Source organism: Gekko japonicus, unplaced genomic scaffold, assembly GCF_001447785.1.
Source record: "Gekko japonicus isolate JY-2015 unplaced genomic scaffold, Gekko_japonicus_V1.1 scaffold369, whole genome shotgun sequence".
NCBI lineage: Eukaryota > Metazoa > Chordata > Lepidosauria > Squamata > Gekkonidae > Gekko > Gekko japonicus.
In genome coordinates this window covers 1,061,517-1,084,169 of record NW_015160846.1, presented here as the reverse complement: position 1 = coordinate 1,084,169, position 22,653 = coordinate 1,061,517, and the positions used below count along the sequence as shown (strand labels likewise).

Genomic DNA, 22,653 nt, shown 5'->3' with positions numbered 1-22,653 from the left:
CAAACGCACATGTTCTCTCTCTCTCTCTCTCTCTCTCTCTCTCTCGCTCTGTGTGTGTGTGTGTGTGTGTGTGGAGCCAGTAAGAGAGAGAGATCTTGTGTGTTTGTGTGCACATCTACAAAAAGCTAGGTAATTCATCACAGCAGAATTAATTCCTACGATCAGTCAAGAAAGAGGAATAGCAGAAAACGTCAGAAAGTACTTTGGCAATGGAACCTATTCCAAAGCCTTGTGCCCACTGTGGGAATCCAGTGGGGAAAGCTCAAGCTGTGAGCCCCCCTGTATGCCTTCCCTCTATCCTGAGCAAAAGAGACACGTCCTGCAAGGAAGGCCAGTCACATCCTCAGAGAATTATCTTCTTCATCTCCCCCAAACTGGGGGGGAAACCTGTTCTGTGTCCCTTACACTCATAAGGGTGTGAAAGAGAGAGATCCCAGGGGGGATCCCAAGTTTCAGTGGCCCCAGTGAAACAACTGTCCCAAAAGGATACAAATATGAAGTCATCCATGTATCGCTTCTTCAGGTTCTCCACGATGGAATCTTCCGAGATCTTGGAAAGGAGCACCATATCGTCCACACCACTGTGCTTGACATTGTGGCTCTGCCAGTGGTACCGGTAATGCCCTTTGCTCCCCTGCAGAAAGAAATCACGGGTGAAAAAAGGAAATCACGGGTGAAAAAAAGCCACTATGGCAAGAACACACTCGGGGGAAGGGGGACAGAATTCTGTTCCCATGGAGGCCGGCAGGCTCAGAAACAAGCAAAGGGCTTTAAAAAGCACTGTTCTTTTGCCCCTCAACTGTCCTCCCTGCATCAGCCCAGACGCTTGAACAGAAGCCAAAAGGCAAAGTAAACACGCTCCACTCATACAGACAGTAGCAAAAAGGAGAAGCCATCCAACAAACCACAAACACTGACGCAAACCCACATTCTACACAAGCCCAGGCCACTAAGGTTCAATGGAAGCTGTAGTGTGTGTGGAGTGACCCTCAGGCACATAGCCGCTTCTGTAATGTTCAGTCCTTACACCTGTATTCTCACCAAGAAGGGCTATACGTGATAGTGCATTTCTTATTTAGGATAGTAGATTGGAATGGTTGTGATGTAATGCAATGAATATTAGAATGTAGTGTCATTTAGAATGGCAGATTGAAATGTCTTTCTCTGGTCTGGTGACAGAGGAGACATAACGCTGCACCTCAAAGAATAGGATGCTGTTAATTGCCTCCATGCTTGAGAGGAGACAGGTGGAGCGTAACAACAAGTTCTCAGTTAATTACTCTTAGCAATGCACAATTAAGAAGGATACATTAACATATCAGTCTCCAATTCTGGCATATTTATTTGCTTCACTGTGTTTCCCCCAGAATTAAATCCTAACAAATGGTGACCATATAAACTTAGCTTGTTATTCCTGTTTGGTTCTCCCATCTGTTAAAGCATCTTCATTATGTTGTATGCTAATTTGCTGCTCACCCTCTAACTATGTATGGACTGATAACTTCCATTGCAACATATCTGAGGAAGTGTGTGTGTGCACACGAAAGCTCATACCTTGAATAAAACTTTGCTGGTCTTAAAGGGGCCGCTGTGGACTCAAACTTTACCCCATTTCACAGACTTACATACTCCACAGAGCCCCATTCACATGTGGGCAGAGCTCTGGGTGAACAACATTTTCAAAGGCTATCCTTCTGCCACAATGGGGCGTTCAAGGCAACTCTCAGTATGTCAGAATTACAGTTTGGTGTAATGGTTAGGAGCGCGGACTAATCTGGGAGAACCGGGTTTGATTCCTCACTCCTCCACTTGCACCTGCTGGATGACCTTGGGCAAGCCACAATTCTAACAAGAGCTGTCCTTGAAAAAGAGCAGTTTCTGTCAGAGCTCTCTCAGCCCCGCCTACCTCACGGAGAGGGGAAGGGAAATGAGTTTGTAAGCCGCTCTGAGACTCCCTTGGGTAGTGAAGGGTGGGGTATAAATCCAATCTCTTCTCTTCTTCTTCCTCTGCACATGCAGAATACAAAAGCGTCACCAGCCCCTGGTAAAAAGCACAGTGCTGGGGTGGGGGGAGAATAGGCTAGGTCAGAGGTCCCCAGACCTTTTGAGATGGTGGACACCTTTGGAATTCTGACACAGGGGGCTGGACGCAACCTCAAAAGAGCTGCAGGGGAAAACTGGTAATTTTAAAAACACTGGGAAAGAGGAGCGAGAAGGAGTAAAAACCAGCACTGCAGTGACAGTTGCCACTGAAACAACATTATTCTCATGTGCACATGCCATCTGATCTCCAGTGGCTACTCATAAGCCCTGCTGGGCAGGAGCCCCACCCGGCCCCAGCCACTGTGCAAAAACACTTGGTGGGCACCAAGAAGGGTGTTGGCCTAGGTTAAGCAGGGCAACTTGCACACAGAGGCTTCTCTCCCCTTTTGCTTCAAAACTGAGTACCTTGTGCATCCGTGTTTGTTCCTGGAGCATCAAAGCAATGTTATGTTAAGTGCCCTCTTCCTAGGTGTTAAATAGTGGGTTCCATGGATGAGCAGGCTCGAGTCTAGTAATCAGTTCTACTTTATTTGTGATTTCAGCCAGCACAAGACAAGACTCCAGAGCCTCAGCTCTGTTAAATAGCATGCAATCGCCACACCCAAACACACCCCACTCCCAGCGATAGGCTATTCACATAACATTACTACTTGACTGGTTACTTTCAGAATCCTGGCAGGCTATTGTTCTTGTGCTCCGAGCCCAGCCAATCTCTGGGGTGATTCAATCAGGGATGATTCAATCCCAATACATAACACCAGGTATCCCCTGATTCCCACTTTGCTCTTTCCCAAAGTTGCTTTGCTATGTGAGCAACATGCCGAATCCCTGCAGGGAGGAAGCCACTTGGGACTGACTTGGCTTCAATCATGACAGCGGTGGCCCCAGAAGGACCACCAGTGGGACAGACACCCAGAATCAGGGAACAGCCCTCAGAAAGCCAGCCTCCAAAAACAGGGGCTCCTCATGAAAGTTCCTAATGATTTTCTCAACTGATGGGCAGGCTGACAAACCAATCACTCCCAAGATGTGTCCAGAGAAGCAAGAAAAAGGGCATTTTGATGTTTTCAGGAAGCAAAAAAAGCACAGTCGATTTTGGAAACAGACACCCAATTGTCTGGCCTTTTGATCCCCAGGAAAAGAGGAAAAGAAGAGGCTGCGGCACAAACACCATGTCAGGAGATCCTTTGAACCTCCTTCTCATCCTCCAAGCCATTGCCCAGGGCAGGGACCGAGTCTCCAGAGATGATTTCCCCATCAATAAACATTACCGAGCGACAGAAATTCTTTTAAAAATCACAGCAACCAAAAGGATGTGCCCTGGATGCCGGCGAGCATGGGAAACATCCACACATGGCCAAGTCTAAACAAGGAAACAGAACGAAGCAGGAAGAGCGCTCAGTGGTGTTCCCCCCAGAAACCTTGCCCTTCCCTTTGTGGGCGGCACTGCGATACATCAAGCAAGCATTGTTGGGTAATAAGAGCGTTACCTGGAAAAGGGGCTCGGTACGTGCCCATTCGGTAGTGGCAGCTATGGCCTAGTTAAGAACGGGCAGAGCATGGTTGTGGTCACTGGGATGCCAGCCTCCAGGTGGGGCCTGGGGACCCCCTGGAATCACAGCGCATCTCCAGACTACAGAGATCAGTTTCCCCTGGGGAAAGGGGATGCTTTGGAGGGTGGACTCTGGGGCATTGTGCCCCACTGAGGTCCCTGCCCACCCCAGGCTCCATCCCCAGGTCTCTAGGAGTTTCCCAACCTGGATCTGGCACCCTACCCTTCCCATCTCCAGCCGATGGCCAGGGCAAACCTGGCAACGCTAGACTGTGGTGGAGGCTGTCTGAAGGTCTACAAGCTTTCCCTTTTTAGGCCAACGTACAGCCGAAACTGGTAGAGCATCTGCCCAGCATGCAGAAGGTCCCAGGTTCAGTCCCCAGCCTCTCCAGTGTAAAAAGGTGATGGGAAAGACCTTTTCTCTGCCTGAGACCCAAGAGAGCTGCTGCCAGTCTGAGAAGATAAGACTGACTTTGATGGACCAAAGGTCTGATTCAGTATCAGGCAGCTTCCTGTCTTCACATGCACACATTGTCTGTCTTTCGGTGTTCAAACGGTGCCTCAATTTAGAGATTATTTGGAGGCAGGCGAGACACTCCTTCCTCAGAACAAAACGAAGGAGTGGAAGGGATGAGAGAGTCCAAAGGTAAAATGCGTTATCAGCCAATAGCATCCCTCCCTGTGGGAGACCAAGTCTTACCCGGTGGGGGAGTGTCAGAGGAGGTCATCAGTATGCAACCTGACAAAACACGAGATGGGGAGACTACAGAACGAGGTTCTCAAAGCAGAGTTAAGGCACAAAGATAATCTGATTTAAAGCCAAGATTTTAAAAATTGAGCCACCCCAATGAGTAGCTGTGAGAACATAAAAGCTGCACAGGAAAAAAAAGAAGGGTCGCCAGCTCTCCATTGGGAAAGACCCAGAGATTGGGGGGGGGTGGAGCCTGGGGAGGGGGGGTATCAGCGGGAAATAATGCCAGAGAGCCCACCCTTCAAACGCAGCCATTTGCTCCAGGGGAACTGATCTTGGTCGTCTGGAGATCAATTGTAATAGCAGGAAATCTCCAGGTGTCACCTGGAGGTTGGCAGTCTTACTGCACGGCTCTGATCAACAAGGAAAGAGCTGACCTGGCAAAGGGCATCAGGGCAGAGATGCCAGAAGGACCCTCCACCCCACTCTGTGGTAGCAGGGCCTGAAGCAACGGACAGGGAGGGTTTAGGCACAACACTGGCTCCAAGAGCCGCCCCGGCAGACAGAAGTTCCACCGTTGGAGGATGGTCAGAAGTGCCCTGGTAGGACACGCCAAGGGATGCTTTGCTGTCCACATCACCCCCTGGCACTGATCCCGTAACTGTAGAACACATCCTGTATATATATTGTAATCCAGCTTTGTATGGTTGTAACCTCCCCACACCGCACTGGTCTGGCACAACGTGGGGGGCTTTGCCCTCCTTGAAGAGGTGCTTTGCTCAGATGGCAGTCCGGTTTCCACCATCCGCTGTGCCACAGGGGAGTGTCCTACTCTTCCCCAAGGCCTTTGTTCCTCTAAAGTTCAATGTTTCCCCCCCTTCGGCATGCCCTGCCTCAAGACTAGGGAGGATGTAATGACTGCAACTCGGAGACACGAATAGTTCAGCCAAGTTCCTGAGTCACAGGAAGCCATCTGCGACCCACAAATATTATTTTGGTCAGAGGGTAAAGCGGGTCAGATCATAAGCCTGTGGAACAACCAAACAACAAAAGAAAAGCCGGACTCGATCGGCAAATGCCTCGACCGCTGTTCCACACACTCCACCAAGCCCTCGTTCTCAAGAACGTAAGCGGGCCTCTAGCCTCTGTTTCTTCAGAGTTTAGGCAGGTGGACGCACATAGACATCCAACAACGCTGCTTCCGGCTTTTTAAAATCATCATCATCATCCTCATCATCCAGCAGACAACACTGGAAGGCAGGGACCTCAGCAGGGTATAATGTCATACAATCCGTTCTCCAAAGCAACCATTTTCTCCAAGGGAACCGATCTTGGTTGTCTGGAGAAAAAGACCTGTTGGCAGCGTTCGAGATTGTCAGCTACCAACTACTGACCCACTGCCTCTCTGACACCGGGATTCAGGGGTCTGCCTTGCGATGGCTCTCCTCGTTCCTTCTGGGTCGGGGACAAAGGGTGGCTGTTGGGGAGCAGCTGTCCAGAAGGCACCCGCTAGTTTCTGGAGTGCCCCAGGGAACAGTGCTTTCCCCAATCTTATTTAACATCTTGCCCAGATCACCCAAAGTTATGGGCTGAGTTGTCACCAAAACACAGACGACACCTGAGCCTGCCTCCGCGGGGAGGGCGGGATACAAATCATATGAATAAATAAGAGCAGGAGTTCTCCAGGTACCACCTAGAGAACGGCAACCCTACTTTGCCGCCACAGCATAAAGGGGGAAAGGCAAAGCACATTTCTATGGCACTTAACACACACAGGCAAACACTAGTGGCCATTTCCAGCTAGCAGAACCTTGAAGGTCCACCAGCGGGGCCAGAACTCCAGAAGCCCTCCCACTCTTGTCCCCCCCCCCGCACCAAGAAGAGCATCGCTGCCCCAGACATAAGAGCATAAGAGAAGCCATGTTGGATCAGGCCAATGGCCCAACCGGTCCAAAACTCTGTGTCACACAGTGGCCAAAATCCAGAGCCCATCAGGAGGTCCACCAGTAGGTCCAGAACTCCAGAACCCCTCCCACCCTTGCCCCCCAAGCACCAAGAAGACAGAGCATCACCGCCCCAGACATAAGAGCATAAGAGAAGCCATGTTGGATCAGGCCAATGGCCCAACCAGTCCAACACTCTGTGTCACACAGTGGCCGAAATCCAGAGCCCATCAGGAGGTCCACCAGCGGGGCCAGAACTCCAGAAGCCCTCCCACCCTTGCCCCCCAGGCACCAAGAAGACGGAGAGCGTCACTGCCCCAGACATCGTGTTCCATCTATCCCTATCTACAGAGAAGAGTTCCCCTGGAGAAAAGGGCTGCTTCAGAGGGTGGACTCTGTGGCATTGTAAGTTCCGAGGTCCCACCCCTCCCCAAATCCTGCCCTTCGCAAATTCCATCCAATTGTGGCTCCTCAGAGGAACAGGCTTCCTCGGGAGGTGGTGGGCTCTCCTTCTTTGGAGGTTTTCAGAGAGAGGCTGGATCTGACAGCAATGCCGATTCTGTGAACTTGGGCAGATCACGAGAAGGGAGGGCAGGAAGGGTTACCTCAGGGCTTAGTTCTCATTGTGGCCCTTTCTTACATGCCCAGGGAAATGCTGATCGCCACTTTGGGGTCAGGAAGCCATTTTACTCCAGGCCAGTTTGGCCTGGAGGTTTTCTTTTGCCATCTTCTGGGCGTGGAGCAGGGGTCACTGGAGTGAGTGTATCTGGAGTGAGGTATTTGTGAATTTCCTGCATTGTGCAGGGGGTTGGACTAGATGACCCTGTAGGTCCCTTCCAACTCTATGATTCTATGATTCTTTAAGAGTTGCCCTGTAAGGATACAACAGGTGGCTGGACTGATACTCCCCTGGCAACCCCCCCCCCCCCCCCCAGCTAAAACAAAGCCTTTTGTTCATCCAGGACACATCTGACGGTTCACCCAGCAGGTATCCTCTTACATTACAAAGGGAACCGGGTCCTGTTCCGATGGCCATTGTTTCTTTTCTTCCTCAGCTCAAACAGCACTCCCCAACGGGAGGTCGGATGCTGCGGAGGCAAGCCTCCAGGGGCTTTTCAAGTAAGGAACATAAATATTGTGTCTAAACACAAGTTCGGAACAAAGGGAAGGATCTGGAGATGTTTCGTGTTTGATAACCAAGCTTTCCCTCTCAGAAAGCTGCGGGAGAACACTCCTTGGCTCCCCTGGAGAAGCTATATTTGGGTCTCAGTGTCCGGCAATGCTGAAACTGTCCTGAGCATCATTTGGAGTCCCTCAGGGGCGTCCCAGTCATGGCAGAAGAAGGAGGAGGAGATTGGATTTATACCCCGCCCTTCACTCAGAGTCTCAGAGCGGTTTACAATCTCCTTTCCTTCCTCTCCCCACAACAGACATCCTGTGAGGCAGGTGGGGCTGAGAGAGCTCTTTCGAGAACTGCTTGTGACCAAAGACCAAGTTTTAAGTGGCCAGGCAATGGGAACTGAGCCTGACACAACTTGCTCCAACCAAAGAGACAGCTCCCCTGGGGGAAATGGCTGCTTTGGAGAGTGGACTCTACGGTGTTACTCCATGCTGAGGCCCCTCCCCTCCCCAAAGCTCCGCCCCCCCAAATCTCCAGGTGCTTCCCATCCCAGAGGTGGCAACCCAAGCTCAGGTGCAGGCCAAGGGGTCTGATCCCAGGAACATGACGAGAATTTCCACGCTGGCCAACCAAACCGTGTGGGCCCATTCACAAGCCAAGGTCCCTCAGCAGCAACTGGGGATTTTAATCACGTGAAAACTCATCCTCTGGGCTGGTTACATACCTAGCTGGCTCATAGCCATCCCTATTCACAGGCACAGGAAAAGCCATTTCTGATACTGCAGGGAGCAAAAAGCGCAAGTTCCCGTAAAAGCCCGCCTGAATGGACAAAGCTGATCTCGCAGGAGGTTTCGTGTTCCAAAGAATTCCCCAAAGAGGCCAAAGTAAGCGCCAATATCCCTCAAATTGCGTCAGCTGCAAAAACAATCTGCGCTTAAGATCACCCTTACAAGAGCCATATTATAGTCGGAATTGTTCCCTAAATGTTTTGTCTGTGCCTTTCATTAGGAGCAACCGTTTCCCATAAAACCCTTTGTGGTGCCAGATATGGAGGCGAGATGACCTGCTCTCAGGCAATCCTACCAAAAGATTCTAGTGACCCAATCCTTCTCATCTACGGGACCAGAGGTCCCTAACCCACCTGGCCATGTTGATCATACACACTTCCCCACTGCAGAAATAAGGGTACCCATGGTGTGGAGGGGTGTCCAAAGGCCAGCAGAGGATATGGCCAGAGGAGAGCAGACAGGAAGTACGCAGAGGTTTGCAATCTGAGTTCTCAACCCCAAATGTCATCCATCTTTATGACAGGTGCAGTGCTACCAGCCTAACCTACAGGGCTGTTTTGTAAGGATGGCTATTTCCCTTGCACCATGTGCTATATAAATGCTAAGCTTTATTATTAGAAATACACTTTGCTGTGTGACCAGAACGGGGAAGCGGATGCTCTCAGGAAGCAGGGGTTCTGCCCAGCAGTTTGAGCTTTCTCACACTGCCCTGGAATGGCAGCACACGACCAACCGTATCTGTTTTCAACCAGGTGGGTCGCCGTGTTGGTCTGAAGCAGCAGAATAAAGTTTGAGTCGACTGGCACCTTTAAGGACAACAAAGTTTAATTAAAGGTATGGGCTTTTGGGTGCAAGAACTTTTGAAGACGTGTGTGTACACGAAAAAGCTCGTACCTTGAATAAAACTTTGTCGGTCTTAAAGGTGCCACTCGACTCAAACTTTGTTTTCAACCAGGTCACTTTTCTCATCAGATTTCCGTCTCGTGCCAAAACAAAACAGCACACCAGTTCGTGTCCCGCAAGTCAAAGAAGAGGGGCTGCCAGGCACGCAGCTGTGGAAAGTTTTGACCTCTGGATAGAAGAGAGGCAGAAGACTCCGTTTCTCTTCAAGCGGGACTTTCCAGTCCCTCCAGTTCCGTGGCTGGAAACGCTGGCCTCCTTCTGCTCCTTCATACCTGCATTCTTCCTCTCTGCCTTTAACTGCCCCTTTCTAAGTCACTTTTACAATCTGGGAGGGGAGCGGGAAGACAGAGCTGCAAGCCCAAGCAGGAGAATGGGAGGGATGGGCAGGTTCAATGCAGGGTTGGGGGAAGGACACAATCCACCAGGAAATTCCCCTGGACAAGACCCACGGACAAAAACTGCAGCTGCACGGCTGCCACAACGTCCCCCATCACAGTTCTAACAAAGCGGATCCTCCCAACAATTCTATCAGGTGGGCCACGGGCCAATACTTGCCCCAGGCCAGCCAGAATGACAGCGCAGTGCAATGGGTGGACACTCAGACTGGTGAGACTCGAGCTCAGATCTCTGCAGCGAGTGGGTGACGGTGGGCCAGTCCCTTGCCCTTTCACACACACTGAATAATGCACCTTCAATCTTTCTTCAGTGCACTCTGCAAATGGATTTTACTGTATGAAACAGCGAAACCCACTTGCAAACATCCGCCAGCAAAATACATTGGAAGTGGGTTGAAAGTGCATTATTTTGCATGTGTGAAACAATGCTCCCTCTAAGCTGTGGAGTCTCGTGAGCAAAAATTCTACTTTGTAAGCTATTGGCATTAAAGTTGTGAGTGAGCGATTTGGCTGCTGCATCCATTAGTTTGCTCTGGAGCCAGACTTCCTGAACGAAGACAAAAATGTGTGAGCTGGAAGCTAAAAAACTGTGAGCTAGTTCACATCAACTCAGCTTAGAGGGAACACTGGTGTGAAAGCCCAGATCTCTCTCCGCCTAAGCAACCTCACAGGGTTCTTGTGAGGGTAAAATGAGGAAAGGCGAGCCATGGACCACCTTCTGGGAGGAACAAAGGCATGAAAACAATGATGGGTGTTTGAAGAGAAGGGCTTTGCACCTGGATCTGCCGTACTGCATGCACACTCTGATTGGACCCTGGTGCAACAGCAGACAGGCAGAACAGCGAGTCATGGATAACATAGGGCCCTTGTGATAAGATGGCCTCTTTGTAGATTATCTACATATTCCATTCCTCACCCTACTCGGAAGGAAGATGACAAAAAATTGTTAATAATTACCATATGGCATTGTGTACAGAATAGCCAGGAAATCCCAAGATTGTCAGGCAGCAAGACGTTCTAGCTCTTTAGCATTATATACCACTAGTTGGCAAGCTAGACTTGTTTTTAAAGCAAGAGATGTTCCAGAGGTGGTTTGCCATTCCCTGCCTCTGCATCACGGCCCTGGTATTCCTTGGAGGTTGCCCTTCCAAATACTAGCCAAGGCCAGCCCTGCTTAACTTCCAGGATCTGACGGGATCCAGCTAGCCTGGGCTATCCAAGTCACGACAGAACAAATTGTTATTCTCGGAGTACAGAAGGCAGGCTACAAGCAAAATTGAACAGAGAGAGCCTTGGCTCAAAAGTTCCCAGGTTCAATCCTCAGCATTTCCTATCAAAGGATATGCCCGGGTAGCAGGTAGCAACCATGGAGGGGTGTGGCCAGGCTGAAGAGATGACCTGGAGTAAGATGGGCCAAGGGTCCAAGTCAGCATCAGGCAGCTCCACCCAAAATGGTCTCTCTCTCTCTCTCTACTACCCATTCTGCATAGACTGTTCACAGACACCCTGCACAGCTCCCTGTCTTGCTTCAGCTGTGCGGGGACAAGGTAACAAATAGAGCGTTCTACCAGCCGTGCTGCTCCTGGATCTTCCAACTGCAAAGGAAAGTTTGCATCACAGCTGTCAGGAAACACCGGGTATCACAACAACATGTTTGCCTCCCATTTCCCTGAGGCGCACTGGTGAGGTCCCTGGCAGCGATCCAATTGGCACATTACGTAATCCGCATCACCCGGAGATGGACGAGAACAGAGAAAGGCCCGCAAAATGTGAACAAATACATTTAAGTGCGAGACAAATTGATTTCTTTTTTTAAAAAAGAGGCACATTGTTTTTTCCCTCCATCTAAAGTACTTTTATTCTTGATGTTTAAGAACGGTGGCACAACTCCAAAGGCAGGGGACGTTCACTTCATCTTCAAGTGTATCACCTTTATTACAGAAAACTTCAAATAGTTCTCCAGTTGAACACAGACTAGAGTTTGAAAGGACAAATATTAGGAGCACGAAGGAGCTGAAATACAAAGGTCCCTTCTGAAAATCTCTTTACAAGTATGAGGTCATTCTGGTCTCTCGTTTTGAGCTCTAGGAAAAGCCACAGACCCCCTTGGCCACACCAGAGGCCATCCCCAGGACCCCTGTCATGTAAGACATTAAGTTCTGCCTCTAAGCTGTGAGCCATCTCAGAAGGGGCGCACCTTCGGAAGCGGCTTAAACCCTCCCCTGGCAACGCCACACCTCTCCGGAGCGCATCACCTCCAAGAATCGGCTGAGCCATATTGCCAACCCTTGCACCCCCAAACCTTTTTCAAATCTTCACTAGATTTCAACTAAATTCAAATCTGCATCTGTGTGACACGGAGGAAGAGAAAATAGGAAAGGTCCAGTAACTGGCAAGGGGGGGGGGGAATGACACGAACCAAACCCCCTCAAACCCAGCCAAGTTCCACACTGCTCCATAAATTTTTTACTGCAGAATTTCTCAGGCTCTCCAGCCTTATGAGGCCTGAAAGAGGCAGCCCCCTGGTGAGAGAGCTTGAACCAGTCCGGAGACCTTCCCCGGCCCCTCCAGCAACCCGGCGGGTGCTTATTTGGATGAGGCGTCAGTTGCTCCTTTGGGTGGCTACAGGTTGCACAGGACTGTCAGCCAATGCACTGTGTGTTATGCACGCGCTACCATAAATACACAGCTTCTGCCTCACACCATTCTCATTTGCAGAGAAGCTCCGTCTCCGCACACTCCAGGTTGTGGTCTTCCCGTGAGTGGGCTTGTTTCTGAACAAACAGCGGCACATGAAACAGAAACACCTAAGCCAAGAGTATCGAGCAGTGTCTTGGGGGAACTTCGCATCCAGCATCCTGCTTCCAAACAGCAGCCTCCCAGGTCCTCCTGGAAGCATCCACACCAGGCATGAGAAGAAGGCTGCCCCCCCCCCCCCCACCTGTCCATGGCATTCGGTACTCAGAGGCCTGCACTAGAAGAGTTCATTCCTGGGTACGGAGCTTGAGCTGAAGAAAAATGCCGAAGCACTTTGTACGGGCATCCTCACAGACGGCTTACAGAACCAGATGCTAAGCTAGGTTCATCCACCATGAGTTAGCATCACCACAAAGGCCAGGATTTCGGCCTGGGGAGCTCTCGGCCCATCCACTCAGACCACAGAACCCCCTTCAGGTCCCAAAGAGAACCAAGGCATGCCGGGTGCCATGGGCGAGCCACGGGAAGCCTCTGGGCTGGCCACCTGTTCCGACTTCCCACAGACCCAGGCTGTAGCGACAGACAGCAGGACTTACGTGTTCTAAACCCCACATCTGAAGCCTAGACTTTGTAACCATCGACCACAGCTCCAGCACAGTGCTTAACAAGGTTGTGTTTCTCTCTTTCCGGGCACACGAAAGGACACCTGGAGTGTGTGTGTGTGTGGGGGGAGAAATCAAATGGCTTTGGCTGTTACCTCGGCAGTCTGATTTTCTTTCCCAGATTTGGGTTGTCTGGCCCCTTCTCTGCTTTCATTGCCCCCCAGTTGCACCTGGAACACCACGTTCCATAGCGATAAGAGGGTCATTCAAGCCCCTGCCATGCGCCGACTCTCTCTTCCGGGCAAGCCACACAGCAACCACATCTCTCAAAGCCTCCATTTCCCTTTCGCAAAACAACCTGGGCAGGAGCCATGCCATCTCTCTAGGTGGGCCGCAAGAGAGCCAAGCGGGGCCAGCCAGTTTGTTGAGGGGGGAGAAGAACAGCGGCATCATGGCCCGGGGGGGGGGGGGAATCAAGCTTCCAAGCTGAACAAATGGCCAGTCCCTACTCCAGTACTCCTATGGCCCACAACACCTCCACAGAGCCAGTTTGGTGTAGTGGGTCGGAGCACAGTCTCTAATCTGGGAGAGTTGGGTTTGATTCCCCGCTCCTCCACTTGCAGCTGCTGGATGACCTTGAGCAAGCCGTAGTTCTCTCACAGCTATTCACTCAAGAGCAGTTTCTGTCAGAGCTCTCTCAGCCTCACCTACCTCACAGGGTGTGTCTGTTGTGGGGAGGGGAAGGGAAGGAGATTGTAAGCCGCTCTGAGACTCCTTTGGGTAGTGAAGGGCGGGGTAGAAATCCAATCTCCTCCTCCTCCAGTTTGGTGTAGTGGTTAATTGCGCGGACTCTAATCTGGGAGAACCGGGCAAGCCGTAGTTCTGACAAGAGTTGTTCTTGGAAAAGAGCAGTTTCTGTCAAAAGCTCTCTCAACCCCACCTGCCTCACAGGGTGTCTGTTGTGGGCAGGGGAAGGGAGAGGAGTTTGTAAGCTGCTCTGAGACTCCTTTGGGTAGTGAAGGGCGGGGTATAAATCCAGTCTCCTCCTCCTCCTCCTATTCTTTCATTTTATCTGGATTTCATTTCAGTGTGTTCACTCTCACCCAGTGCTAAAAAAAAAAAGGTTTTATTTTGTTAACCAGACGTTTTCCTAGCTTCAAAATAAGCTTCATTCTAGAAATGGGAAGGCTTTTCTCTTAAAATCTTCCGTGGGCTAAAGCAAGCCATCAGGGCTGCCTCAACGATGGGTATCTCTTTAGGGTCCCCTTCAAGGGACCTCAGAAACAGTTTTAACCACTTCGACCTTCAGCTTTCCAGCCAAGTCCTGCTCTTAGAAAGAGACTGATGTGCAGAAGCAAAATGGCAGGCGTCTCTTGGTTTTATTACCTACGCCTGCTTGACTCCATGACGAAGGAGGTTTTCTTCCCCAACAGACACAAGAGCTCAAAGGATCAACGCCAGATGAATTTAAGGAGCCGGTCTTGAGGCAGGTGTCTTTGGCACGGGCCTCGGATGTGCATGCGCTTCAACCTGCTGAGCGCCACCTCCGAGTGCCAGAACCTGTTGGCTTTTTCCACCGCACTTACGTCACAAAGGCACAAATCAGGACGGCAGCAGCAGCAGTCACCCAGACTTGGCCCTCCTTCGAGCTTGCGAACTGGAGCAGGGCCGGGCCCACCCAGTGGCAACTTGGAACAGCACCAAGAAGCAACCAGGGTGATGCGCAGGAAGCAAAGCCAGCAATGTGTTCATTCCAGCTCTGCCGCTGAGTCACTGCTGAGTCTGTAGCTCCGGCGCGTTGCTAGGTTGCCGTTGTCCACTGGAGTTGCAGTTTCCCCAAGAAGCACTGTGACCAGGAGCAGCCCACAATGCGGTCGCATTCACAATTGCACACAGCATTTCATGGGGCTCATTAGACCCACGGTTCCGGCCTGACACCAGCGACGTAATTACAGTTTCCAAACTGGGCTGGCTCGGCCTAGAATTCTCCCCTCTCCCCCTCCCCTGCACCCAGCTGTTGGGCCAAGGCTTAATCCAGAGCATGTGTCAGCTCGGGAACTCCCTGCACGCTACCTCCACTGGTGCTAAATGTAGGAAGCTGCCGAAGAGCAGGAGACGCACCCAGCGTTCCCTCTAAGCTGAGCTAGTGTGAGCTAGCTCACAGCTTTTTAGCCTCCGGCTCACACATTCTTGTCTCAGCTCAGGAAGGATGGCTTCAGAGCAAGCTAATTGATGCAGTAGCCAAATCGCTCACTTACAACTTTAATGCCAGTAGGTCTCAAAGTAGAATTTTTGCTCACAAGACTCCACTTCTTAGAGGGAGCATTGGACACACCTAGCAGGCTCCACGGGGCGGGCAGCAGATGCCATCGAACCAGAAAGAAACCTTCACGAAGACGTGCCCCCAAGGTGAAAGCTCCTGGCCACCCCCTCCTGTCTGAAGCCTCAGCAAAGGCCGCCTGCCAGGAATCAAAAGCCCTGACAAGGGTGAAGGAGTCCGCACCCGGGCAATTCCAGCAGCACACAAAGGACAGCCGTATCCATGCAACTTGAACGCACTGGGCAAACAAGTATGAATTTGCATGAAGTTGTGATGGATCATTTATCCCAGTTTTGCTGATCAGAGGGCAGGGCAAGGCGCCTGGCACGGCACCAGAAACCTGCCTGGCACAGCTAGAGACGGCTCCTCTGTCTTGTGAGGTCTTCCCATCTGCATCCAAACTCACACAAAGCTGCCTTCTACTGAATCAGACCTTTGGTCCATCAAAGTCAGTGCTTTCTAGGCCTGACCTGGGTAGCCCAGGCAAGCCCAGTCCCATCAGATCTCGGAAGCTAAGCAGGGCCGACCCTGGCAAGTATTTGGATGAGAGACCTCCAAGGAATACCAGGGCCAGGAGGCAGAGGCAGGCTATCAAGCCACTTCTCTGAATGTCCTCCATACCCAAGCAGGAGTCACCAGAGGTCGCCATGACTTCCAGGCACGCGCACACACGCACACGCGCGCACACACAAATGCAAAAATACCAAAACAAAAAAAGTCAGTGTTGTCTACTCTGACCAGCAGAGGCTCTGCAGGGTCTCAGGCAGAGAAAGGACTTTCACATCACCGGCTGCCTCGTCCTTTTAACCTAGAGACACCGGGGACTGAACCTGGGACCTTCTGCATGCCAAACAGATGGATCCCCAAGGTCATGTCTATTTAGACCAGCAGTGGTCCTCTAGGGTCTCAGGCAGAGAAAGGACTTTCACATCACCGGCTGCCTCGTCCTTTTAACCTGGAGACACCGGGTACTGAACCTGGGACCTTCTGCATGCCAAACAGATGGATCCCCAAGGTCATGCCTGTCTATTTAGACCAGCAGTGGTCCTCTAGGGTCTCAGGCAGAGAAAGGACTTTCATATCACCGGCTGCCTCGTCCTTTTAACCTGGAGACACCGGGGACTGAACCTGGGACCTTCTGCATGCCAAAGAGATGGATCCCCAAGGTCACTCTTGTCTATTTAGACCAGCAGTGGCTCTCTAGGGTCTTAGGCAGAGAAAGGACTTTTGCATCACCTGCTACCTGGTCCTTTTAAGTGGAGATGCCGGGGATTGAGCCCGGGACCTTCTGCATGCCAAGCAGACGTTCGACCACTAACCCAGAGCTCCATGGCTGGGAACTTGTTCTGTCCCCTTCAGATTTTCAACAAGCTGGATTCTGTCAACTGGTATTGTATTCCATGCTTTCCCCATCCTCCCGGGATTTGCACCCAAGCCCAGACCGTGCCCCTGACAGCTCAGCATCCAAGCAGCACTTCCTCTGTGAACGTTGCAAGAAACTCATCTGAACATCCAAAAAGGACCTTTCAAAGGCCACAGCCAGCAGTCGGGCCTTCCCCCTGCAGAGTATCCTCACGTTATCCTGTCGCATCTTCAGCCGCCCAAACTGCCCTGGTTCTGCTTGATTGTGCTCTGCACAGCCCGTTGCCACGGCCAACACCAAAGGAGACCGGACTTTGCCTCCTTCCTTGTTTGCACACCTGCATTTCACACCCATAGCAACGGAGCTCTCTGCACCCATAGCTTTTCATCGCTTCACCTGCTAAAGGAAAACCCAGCAAGCCTCCTTAAAAGTAACCTAAAAACACACACAGGATGAACAAGTGCCAAGGGCCGTTCTTGCACTCGATGCAAGAGAGAGCACTGGTCTTAGCTGACCTCATACATCATACAATGATCTGGATCTTCTTGAGGTTTGGGGAAAGTTTCATGGAGATCACCATATGCGCAAAAGTGGAAGAGTTTGAGGTTGCCTACAACAGAGGAATGGTTGGTGAAGGCGCTGGAACTTGCTGAGAGGGCTAAACTGACTTCACTGATGAGAGAAAAGACAATAAGGTCATTTACTGCTGATTGGAAACCCCTTGTAGACTTTTTGCATGAAATGGATAAAAATTATTCACTACCCGAAGGAGTCTCAGAGCGGCTTACAATCGCCTTTCCTTTCCCTTCCCCTCCCCACAACAGACACCCTGTGAGGTAGGTGGGGCTGAGAGAGCTCTCCCGAGGACTGCCCTTGAGAGAACAGCTCTGAAAGAACTTGTGACTGACCCAAGGTCAGGAAAGAAAGGATGTGGTGGCTTCGACTTTCCGTTCAGGAAAGCAATTGCTCAGGTCACTCTGCGGCAGGCGGGGACTCCGGACTGCCCTCATCACACAAACAACTCCAACAGTAACTTACTACAGGAGTATTTTTCAGGGCCCCGATCGGAAAGAGATGCCAAAGCATCTGTCAGAGTCTCAGTGGCAGCGATTCAACCTCTTCCTCTTGAAGGCGAAATTGGATAAAAGGGGGAGGCAGGTTGAGAAAGGGTTCTCTCTGGGTTTAATTAAATTAAGCGTTCCTTCCTTGGCAAGAGGCTCTGCAGAGAAATCAAATCAAACGGGATACAGTTCTGCCAGACAGCAGCAATTTGGCAAATTGGCTTGTCAGCATGTTCAAACATTCTTGCCGGTGCTAATTAAATCCATCTCAGCGCCCCCTCCCCCCCGCACCATATCTCCTCAAGGAAAAGAAGTCGGGCGGCTCAGCGAGTATGAAAAGGAGGAAGTTACTCATGGCATTTTGGCGGAGGACCTTCTGCAAGTGACTTAACGGCTCCTGCAGAACAAGGATCTGGCCGAACACACAATAGCGGGTGACACCCACACGCTGGCCCAGTGGCACCCAAAACCCGGGCAGTCCCGCAGGGTGGAAAAGTTTAGAGGCAGAAAGGATGCCCTGCACACTCAGAGATGTTCGCCTCGTGAGCTCTTGTATCATCACGGAGAAATGGGGACTCGCTTCCTCTACTCAAGCCCTGGTGCCGCTGCAAAGACTGGCTGCGAACTACTCGGGGGGGGGGGGTCTTCAACTTTTTTCAGCCACAGCACCTTTGGAATTCTGACATGGCACAGGGGTCACTGCCACAAAATGGCTGCTGCCACTGCTTACCTTCATAGAACCATAGAATGTTAGAGTCGGAACTGGGACCTTGCAGGTCATCTAGTCCAACCCCCTGCATTCTGCAGGAGCACAGCCTAAAGACAGCCCTACAACATACCCGAAAGATGGTTGTCCAGCCTCCGCTTGAAAACGTCCAGCGAAGGAGCATCCACCACCACCTCCCAAGGCAGTCTGTTCCACTGCTCAACCACTCTGACAGTTAGGAAGTTTCTCCTCCTTCTATCACAGTGAAGATATCTGTGCTGTGGTGGCAGCTGCCACCAAAAAAAATCGTTTTTTAAAAATCTGCACAGTCAATCAAATTTCCAGTGGCCAATCAGAAGCCTTGCTGGGCAAAAGCCCCACCCGCTTTCTAAAAACACTTGCGAGTCGGTGTTATACAGCGCTTAAGAGCAGCGGACTCGAATCCTGAGAGCCGGGTTCGATTCCCCACTCCTCCTCCTCCTCCACATGAAGCCTACTGCCAGTCACGGTTCTCTCTGAACTCTCTCAGCCTCACAACAAGGTGCCTGTTGTGGGGAGAGGAAAGGAAAGGCTATTGTAAGATGCTTTGAGACTCTTTAAGGTAGAGAAAAGCTGGGTATAGAAACCTAACTCTCCTTTTCCTACTGGGCGGGTGCCAGGAAAGGTGTTAACAGGGGGCCATTATGCCCACGGGCACCACATTGGGGACCCCTTATTTATTTATTTATTTATTTATTTTACGATTTATACCCTGCCCTACCCCACCGGAGCAGGCTCAGGGCGGCTTACACAGGATAAAATACACAACAACAGTCAAAGTTTCGTGAAACATTTCAAAACAAATCATTAAAACAATACAATATTAAAGTGCTAGCTTTGTTGTTTGATGTCATAATGATGGCGTTACCGTGTGAGTGCATTTCATAGTTGTTTAAATTTCCAGCTCACTCATCTTCCTCGCATGTAATTGGTGTGCCTAGGCTGTTGGTAACCAACCAGAAATCGGGCTCTACAGGCTATTGCAGTTGTTAATAGTGGTGGTGGCTCCTAATCGACGGCTTGCAGCTCCGTCTTGCAGGCCCTGCGGAACTGTAAAAGGTCCCACAGGGCCCTGGTAAGAACATAAGAGAAGCCAATGTTGGGTCAGGCCAATGGCCCATCCAGTCCAACACTCTGTGTCACACAGTGGCCAAAAATACCAGGTGCCATCAGGAGGTCCATCAGTGGGGCCAGGACACTGGAAGCCCCTCCCACTGTTGGCCCCCCCAAGCACCAAGAATACAGAGCATCACTTGCCCCAGAGTTCCTATCTATACCTTGTGCCTAATAGCCACCAATGGACCTCTGCTCCACATGCTTATCTAATTCCCTCTTGAAGCCATCCATGCTTGTAGCCGTCGCCACCTCATTCCACCAATATGGAGCCGCCACCGAGAAAGCCCTGGCCCTGATTACAATTAGCCTGGCGTACTCAGGACCTGGGAGGGCCAGTTGGTTTTGTGACCCTGACCGTAGAGCTCTCTGGGGTATATATGAGGAAAGGCGGTCCCTCAGCCTCTGGCTCACTTTCACCTCCACCACAAACCCTCCGTGGCCTTCGCCGAACCACTCCTGCTCAGCTAGCCCTCAGTGATATGAGGACAGACAATACAGATCCCTTTCACAGGTCCTAGACGGGCAGGTGTGTGCCACAGGAAGGCAAAGAGGAGTCTCAGAACACCTTAAAACCCAACAGGTTTGTTGCGGCAAAAGCTTTAGCAGCCACAACGAGAACAGAATACAGCCCCTCGCAAGAAACAGCCTTCCACCAGCCAGACGAGAAGACGGACCAAAGGGAGGTGTCTTGCACCCTTTCTCGAAAGGCAGGCAAGAGAGAAATCGAGTCCAGGTCCTGTGCTGCCTCTTCGAACAGCACCCCAATTATGTTGCATGTGCCATTCCTCGGTTACAAGCCCTGCACTGAAGGCAGAGTTAGCAGGATCCCTTCCAGACGGGCAACAATGGCAACTTTAACTTAATGCAGGGCACAGCACCACGGACATGGTATGCATACGAGTGCCTACGTTCATTCCTGAAATATCAACAAAACCCCACGGCCACACAGCCAAACCCCCCCCAAAAAAAAACCCCACACCATCGAATCACCAGTCTAGCACTGCTGTAAAGTTGGAAGGAATCACCTTGGTACTAATGCTTGTCTTACAACAGTGCCGTCTTACACATACTTTTTTATTTTTTAATCTCTGGCTTGGGCTTCATTTTCAGCAGCATGAAATATGACACGTGAACATCTGATTAGCCAAAACCAGACTATAAGCCTTTCTCCAAAAGGGACGTATCTAAAGAGAGTTCAATGTGCTGTTGCCTCCTTCTCCTCCCTTCTCGCCAGAAATTCAAACATTTCATTTATAATCCATGACAATTCCCCCTTTGCCAACCGAGAGTTCCTGTGTCTGACACATGGATGAATGTTCTGTTTGTCTCCTTCTGCTGTTACAGTAAACCGCTTGCTGAACTGAGATGCTGGCATCTGAACCAGGCCATTGTGGCTTTTCCTTCCCACCACCTCCCTTCTTGAAAGAAGGATCCACACAAACACATCCAGCTCATTTTGATACCGGCCCCATTCTAGGGCCTGCAAGTTCACAGCGAGATTTTCAGAGAAGCTGGGTCCAAGCTTATTGTTGTACTTCCCCTGAGAGCAGCAAGGAGCGGCCAAGAGCTATGTCACATGCCACAATTCCAAGGGGGCAAAACCAAGTTTCACACTTAAGTCAGCTGAGAATGTCAACAGTTAGCATTCTAGTCCTCATGGTGGCAGGGAGGAGCTGCTAAGAGTGCGGGGATGCCTGAAGGAAGACCTAGGCTTGCCAGCCTCCAGGTGGGGCCTGGAGATCTCCTGCAGTTACAACCGATCTCCAAATGATGGAGATTTGTTCACCTGGAGGAATGGGCTTCTTTGGCGGGCAGACTCTATGGCAGGGGTGTCAAACATGTGGCCCAGGGGCCAAATCAAGCCCCCGGAGGGCTTCTATCAGGCCCACAGTGGAACTGGCTGTCTTCTGCTTCTTCCAGTTCTGCTGCTGCTGCTGTGTCATCGTAGGTCTGCAGCTTACAGATACGCACCTGAACAGCAATACCCAAGATTGCAACAGCACAGACATTTTGATGCCATAATTCAAAGCGAGAGGTGTCAGTTATCAGACACTGTTAAATAAACAAAATATTGCAAGAGTGCTAATGTTTTAAGCATGTTTTTATTTTGTTAAAAAAAATCCTTTATGTTTGTGTCCTTTATAAAGTTTATATCTCTGCTACCTGGCATTACCTTTTATGACACACCCAGCCTGGCCCGGCCCAACAAGGTCTCATTTATGCCAGATCCGGCCCTCATAACAGATGAGTTTGACACCCCTGCTCTATGGCATTCAGTCCTGCGGAGGTCCCTCTGCTCACCAAATCCTGCCATCCCTGGGCTTCACCCCCCACAATCTCCAAGTACGGCAGGCAGAAGAGTTTCTGTGTGTGACTTCCAGGAGTCAAAGCTTCCCAGCTCTAAGGTATTCCTTTACAGACAGAATGAGGGTTATGCAAAGGCGTAGAAAAAAAGCAGCCAGACCTCCCAAGCAAAATGCAAATCCAGCAGTATTTGCATACGCTTATCCCTGCCACAGAACTGAGCTTTTCACAGCAGCGAAACAGATCTGACTGGACAGAGAGAGACCTTTTACTTCCGGACACAAAAGACTGCATAACCCTGAGTCAGGGTAAGGGATTTAAGTAGCTTCCAGGTCCCTCCCAGGGCCTGTCCAAAAAGATGTGTGCTGGGAGTCCAAGTATTTGTAAGCCCCTGTGGTTTTTGAAACTTAAGTTCTCAGGTGCATTGGGGCCCAATTCAGATGGAGACTAAGATGTGTGGGGGAAAAGGGCTTCAGTCCTCCTTCTGTACCATTTCCCAGATATAAAACAACACTGGGAAGCTGTTTGTCCAGTCGGAGAGACCCTGGAGAGCCGCAGCCAGTCAAAGCACAGCATACTGATCTTGACAAACTTATGAGGGGGGGGGCATATGACTTGGCATTAGAAGACACTCTGTGAGCCTGATCTCATCAGATCTCAGAAGCTCAGTAGGGCCGACTCTGGCAAGTACTTGAATGGGAGACCTCCTAGGAATACCAGTTGTTGGGAGGTGGGGGCAGGCTTTATTCAGCCACCTCTCCGAATATCCTCCAGGCCCTCAGTAAGGGCCAGTCACCAGAGGTCACCATGACTTCCAGGTGCACACATACTCACATGCGCACACACACACACACACATGCACATACTTTAAACAAAGAAACAACCCACTCTGTGTATATTTCAGGCCGACCAGCAAGCTAGAAAACTTTGGCCTCAGTTCATTCGAATCTGGAGCCACTGAGTGAGTCCGTAACAATCCAGCAACACCCAGGTACAATGAAACATGTGTT

The 22,653-nt window shown here is 50.8% G+C and overlaps 1 protein-coding gene across 1 annotated transcript in view; it reads right to left on the bottom strand.

The window, feature by feature from the left end:
- Positions 1-16,771, bottom strand: part of MYO1E (myosin IE) — a 72,754-nt gene extending 55,983 nt beyond the window's left edge. The window contains exons 1-2 of the mRNA XM_015420170.1: positions 16,631-16,771; positions 491-634 (exon numbers count right to left, since the gene is read on the bottom strand). Coding sequence (XP_015275656.1) covers positions 491-634; positions 16,631-16,771 — 285 coding nt within the window. The remainder of the gene's footprint in view (positions 1-490; positions 635-16,630) is intronic.
- Positions 16,772-22,653: the final 5,882 nt, after the last annotated feature.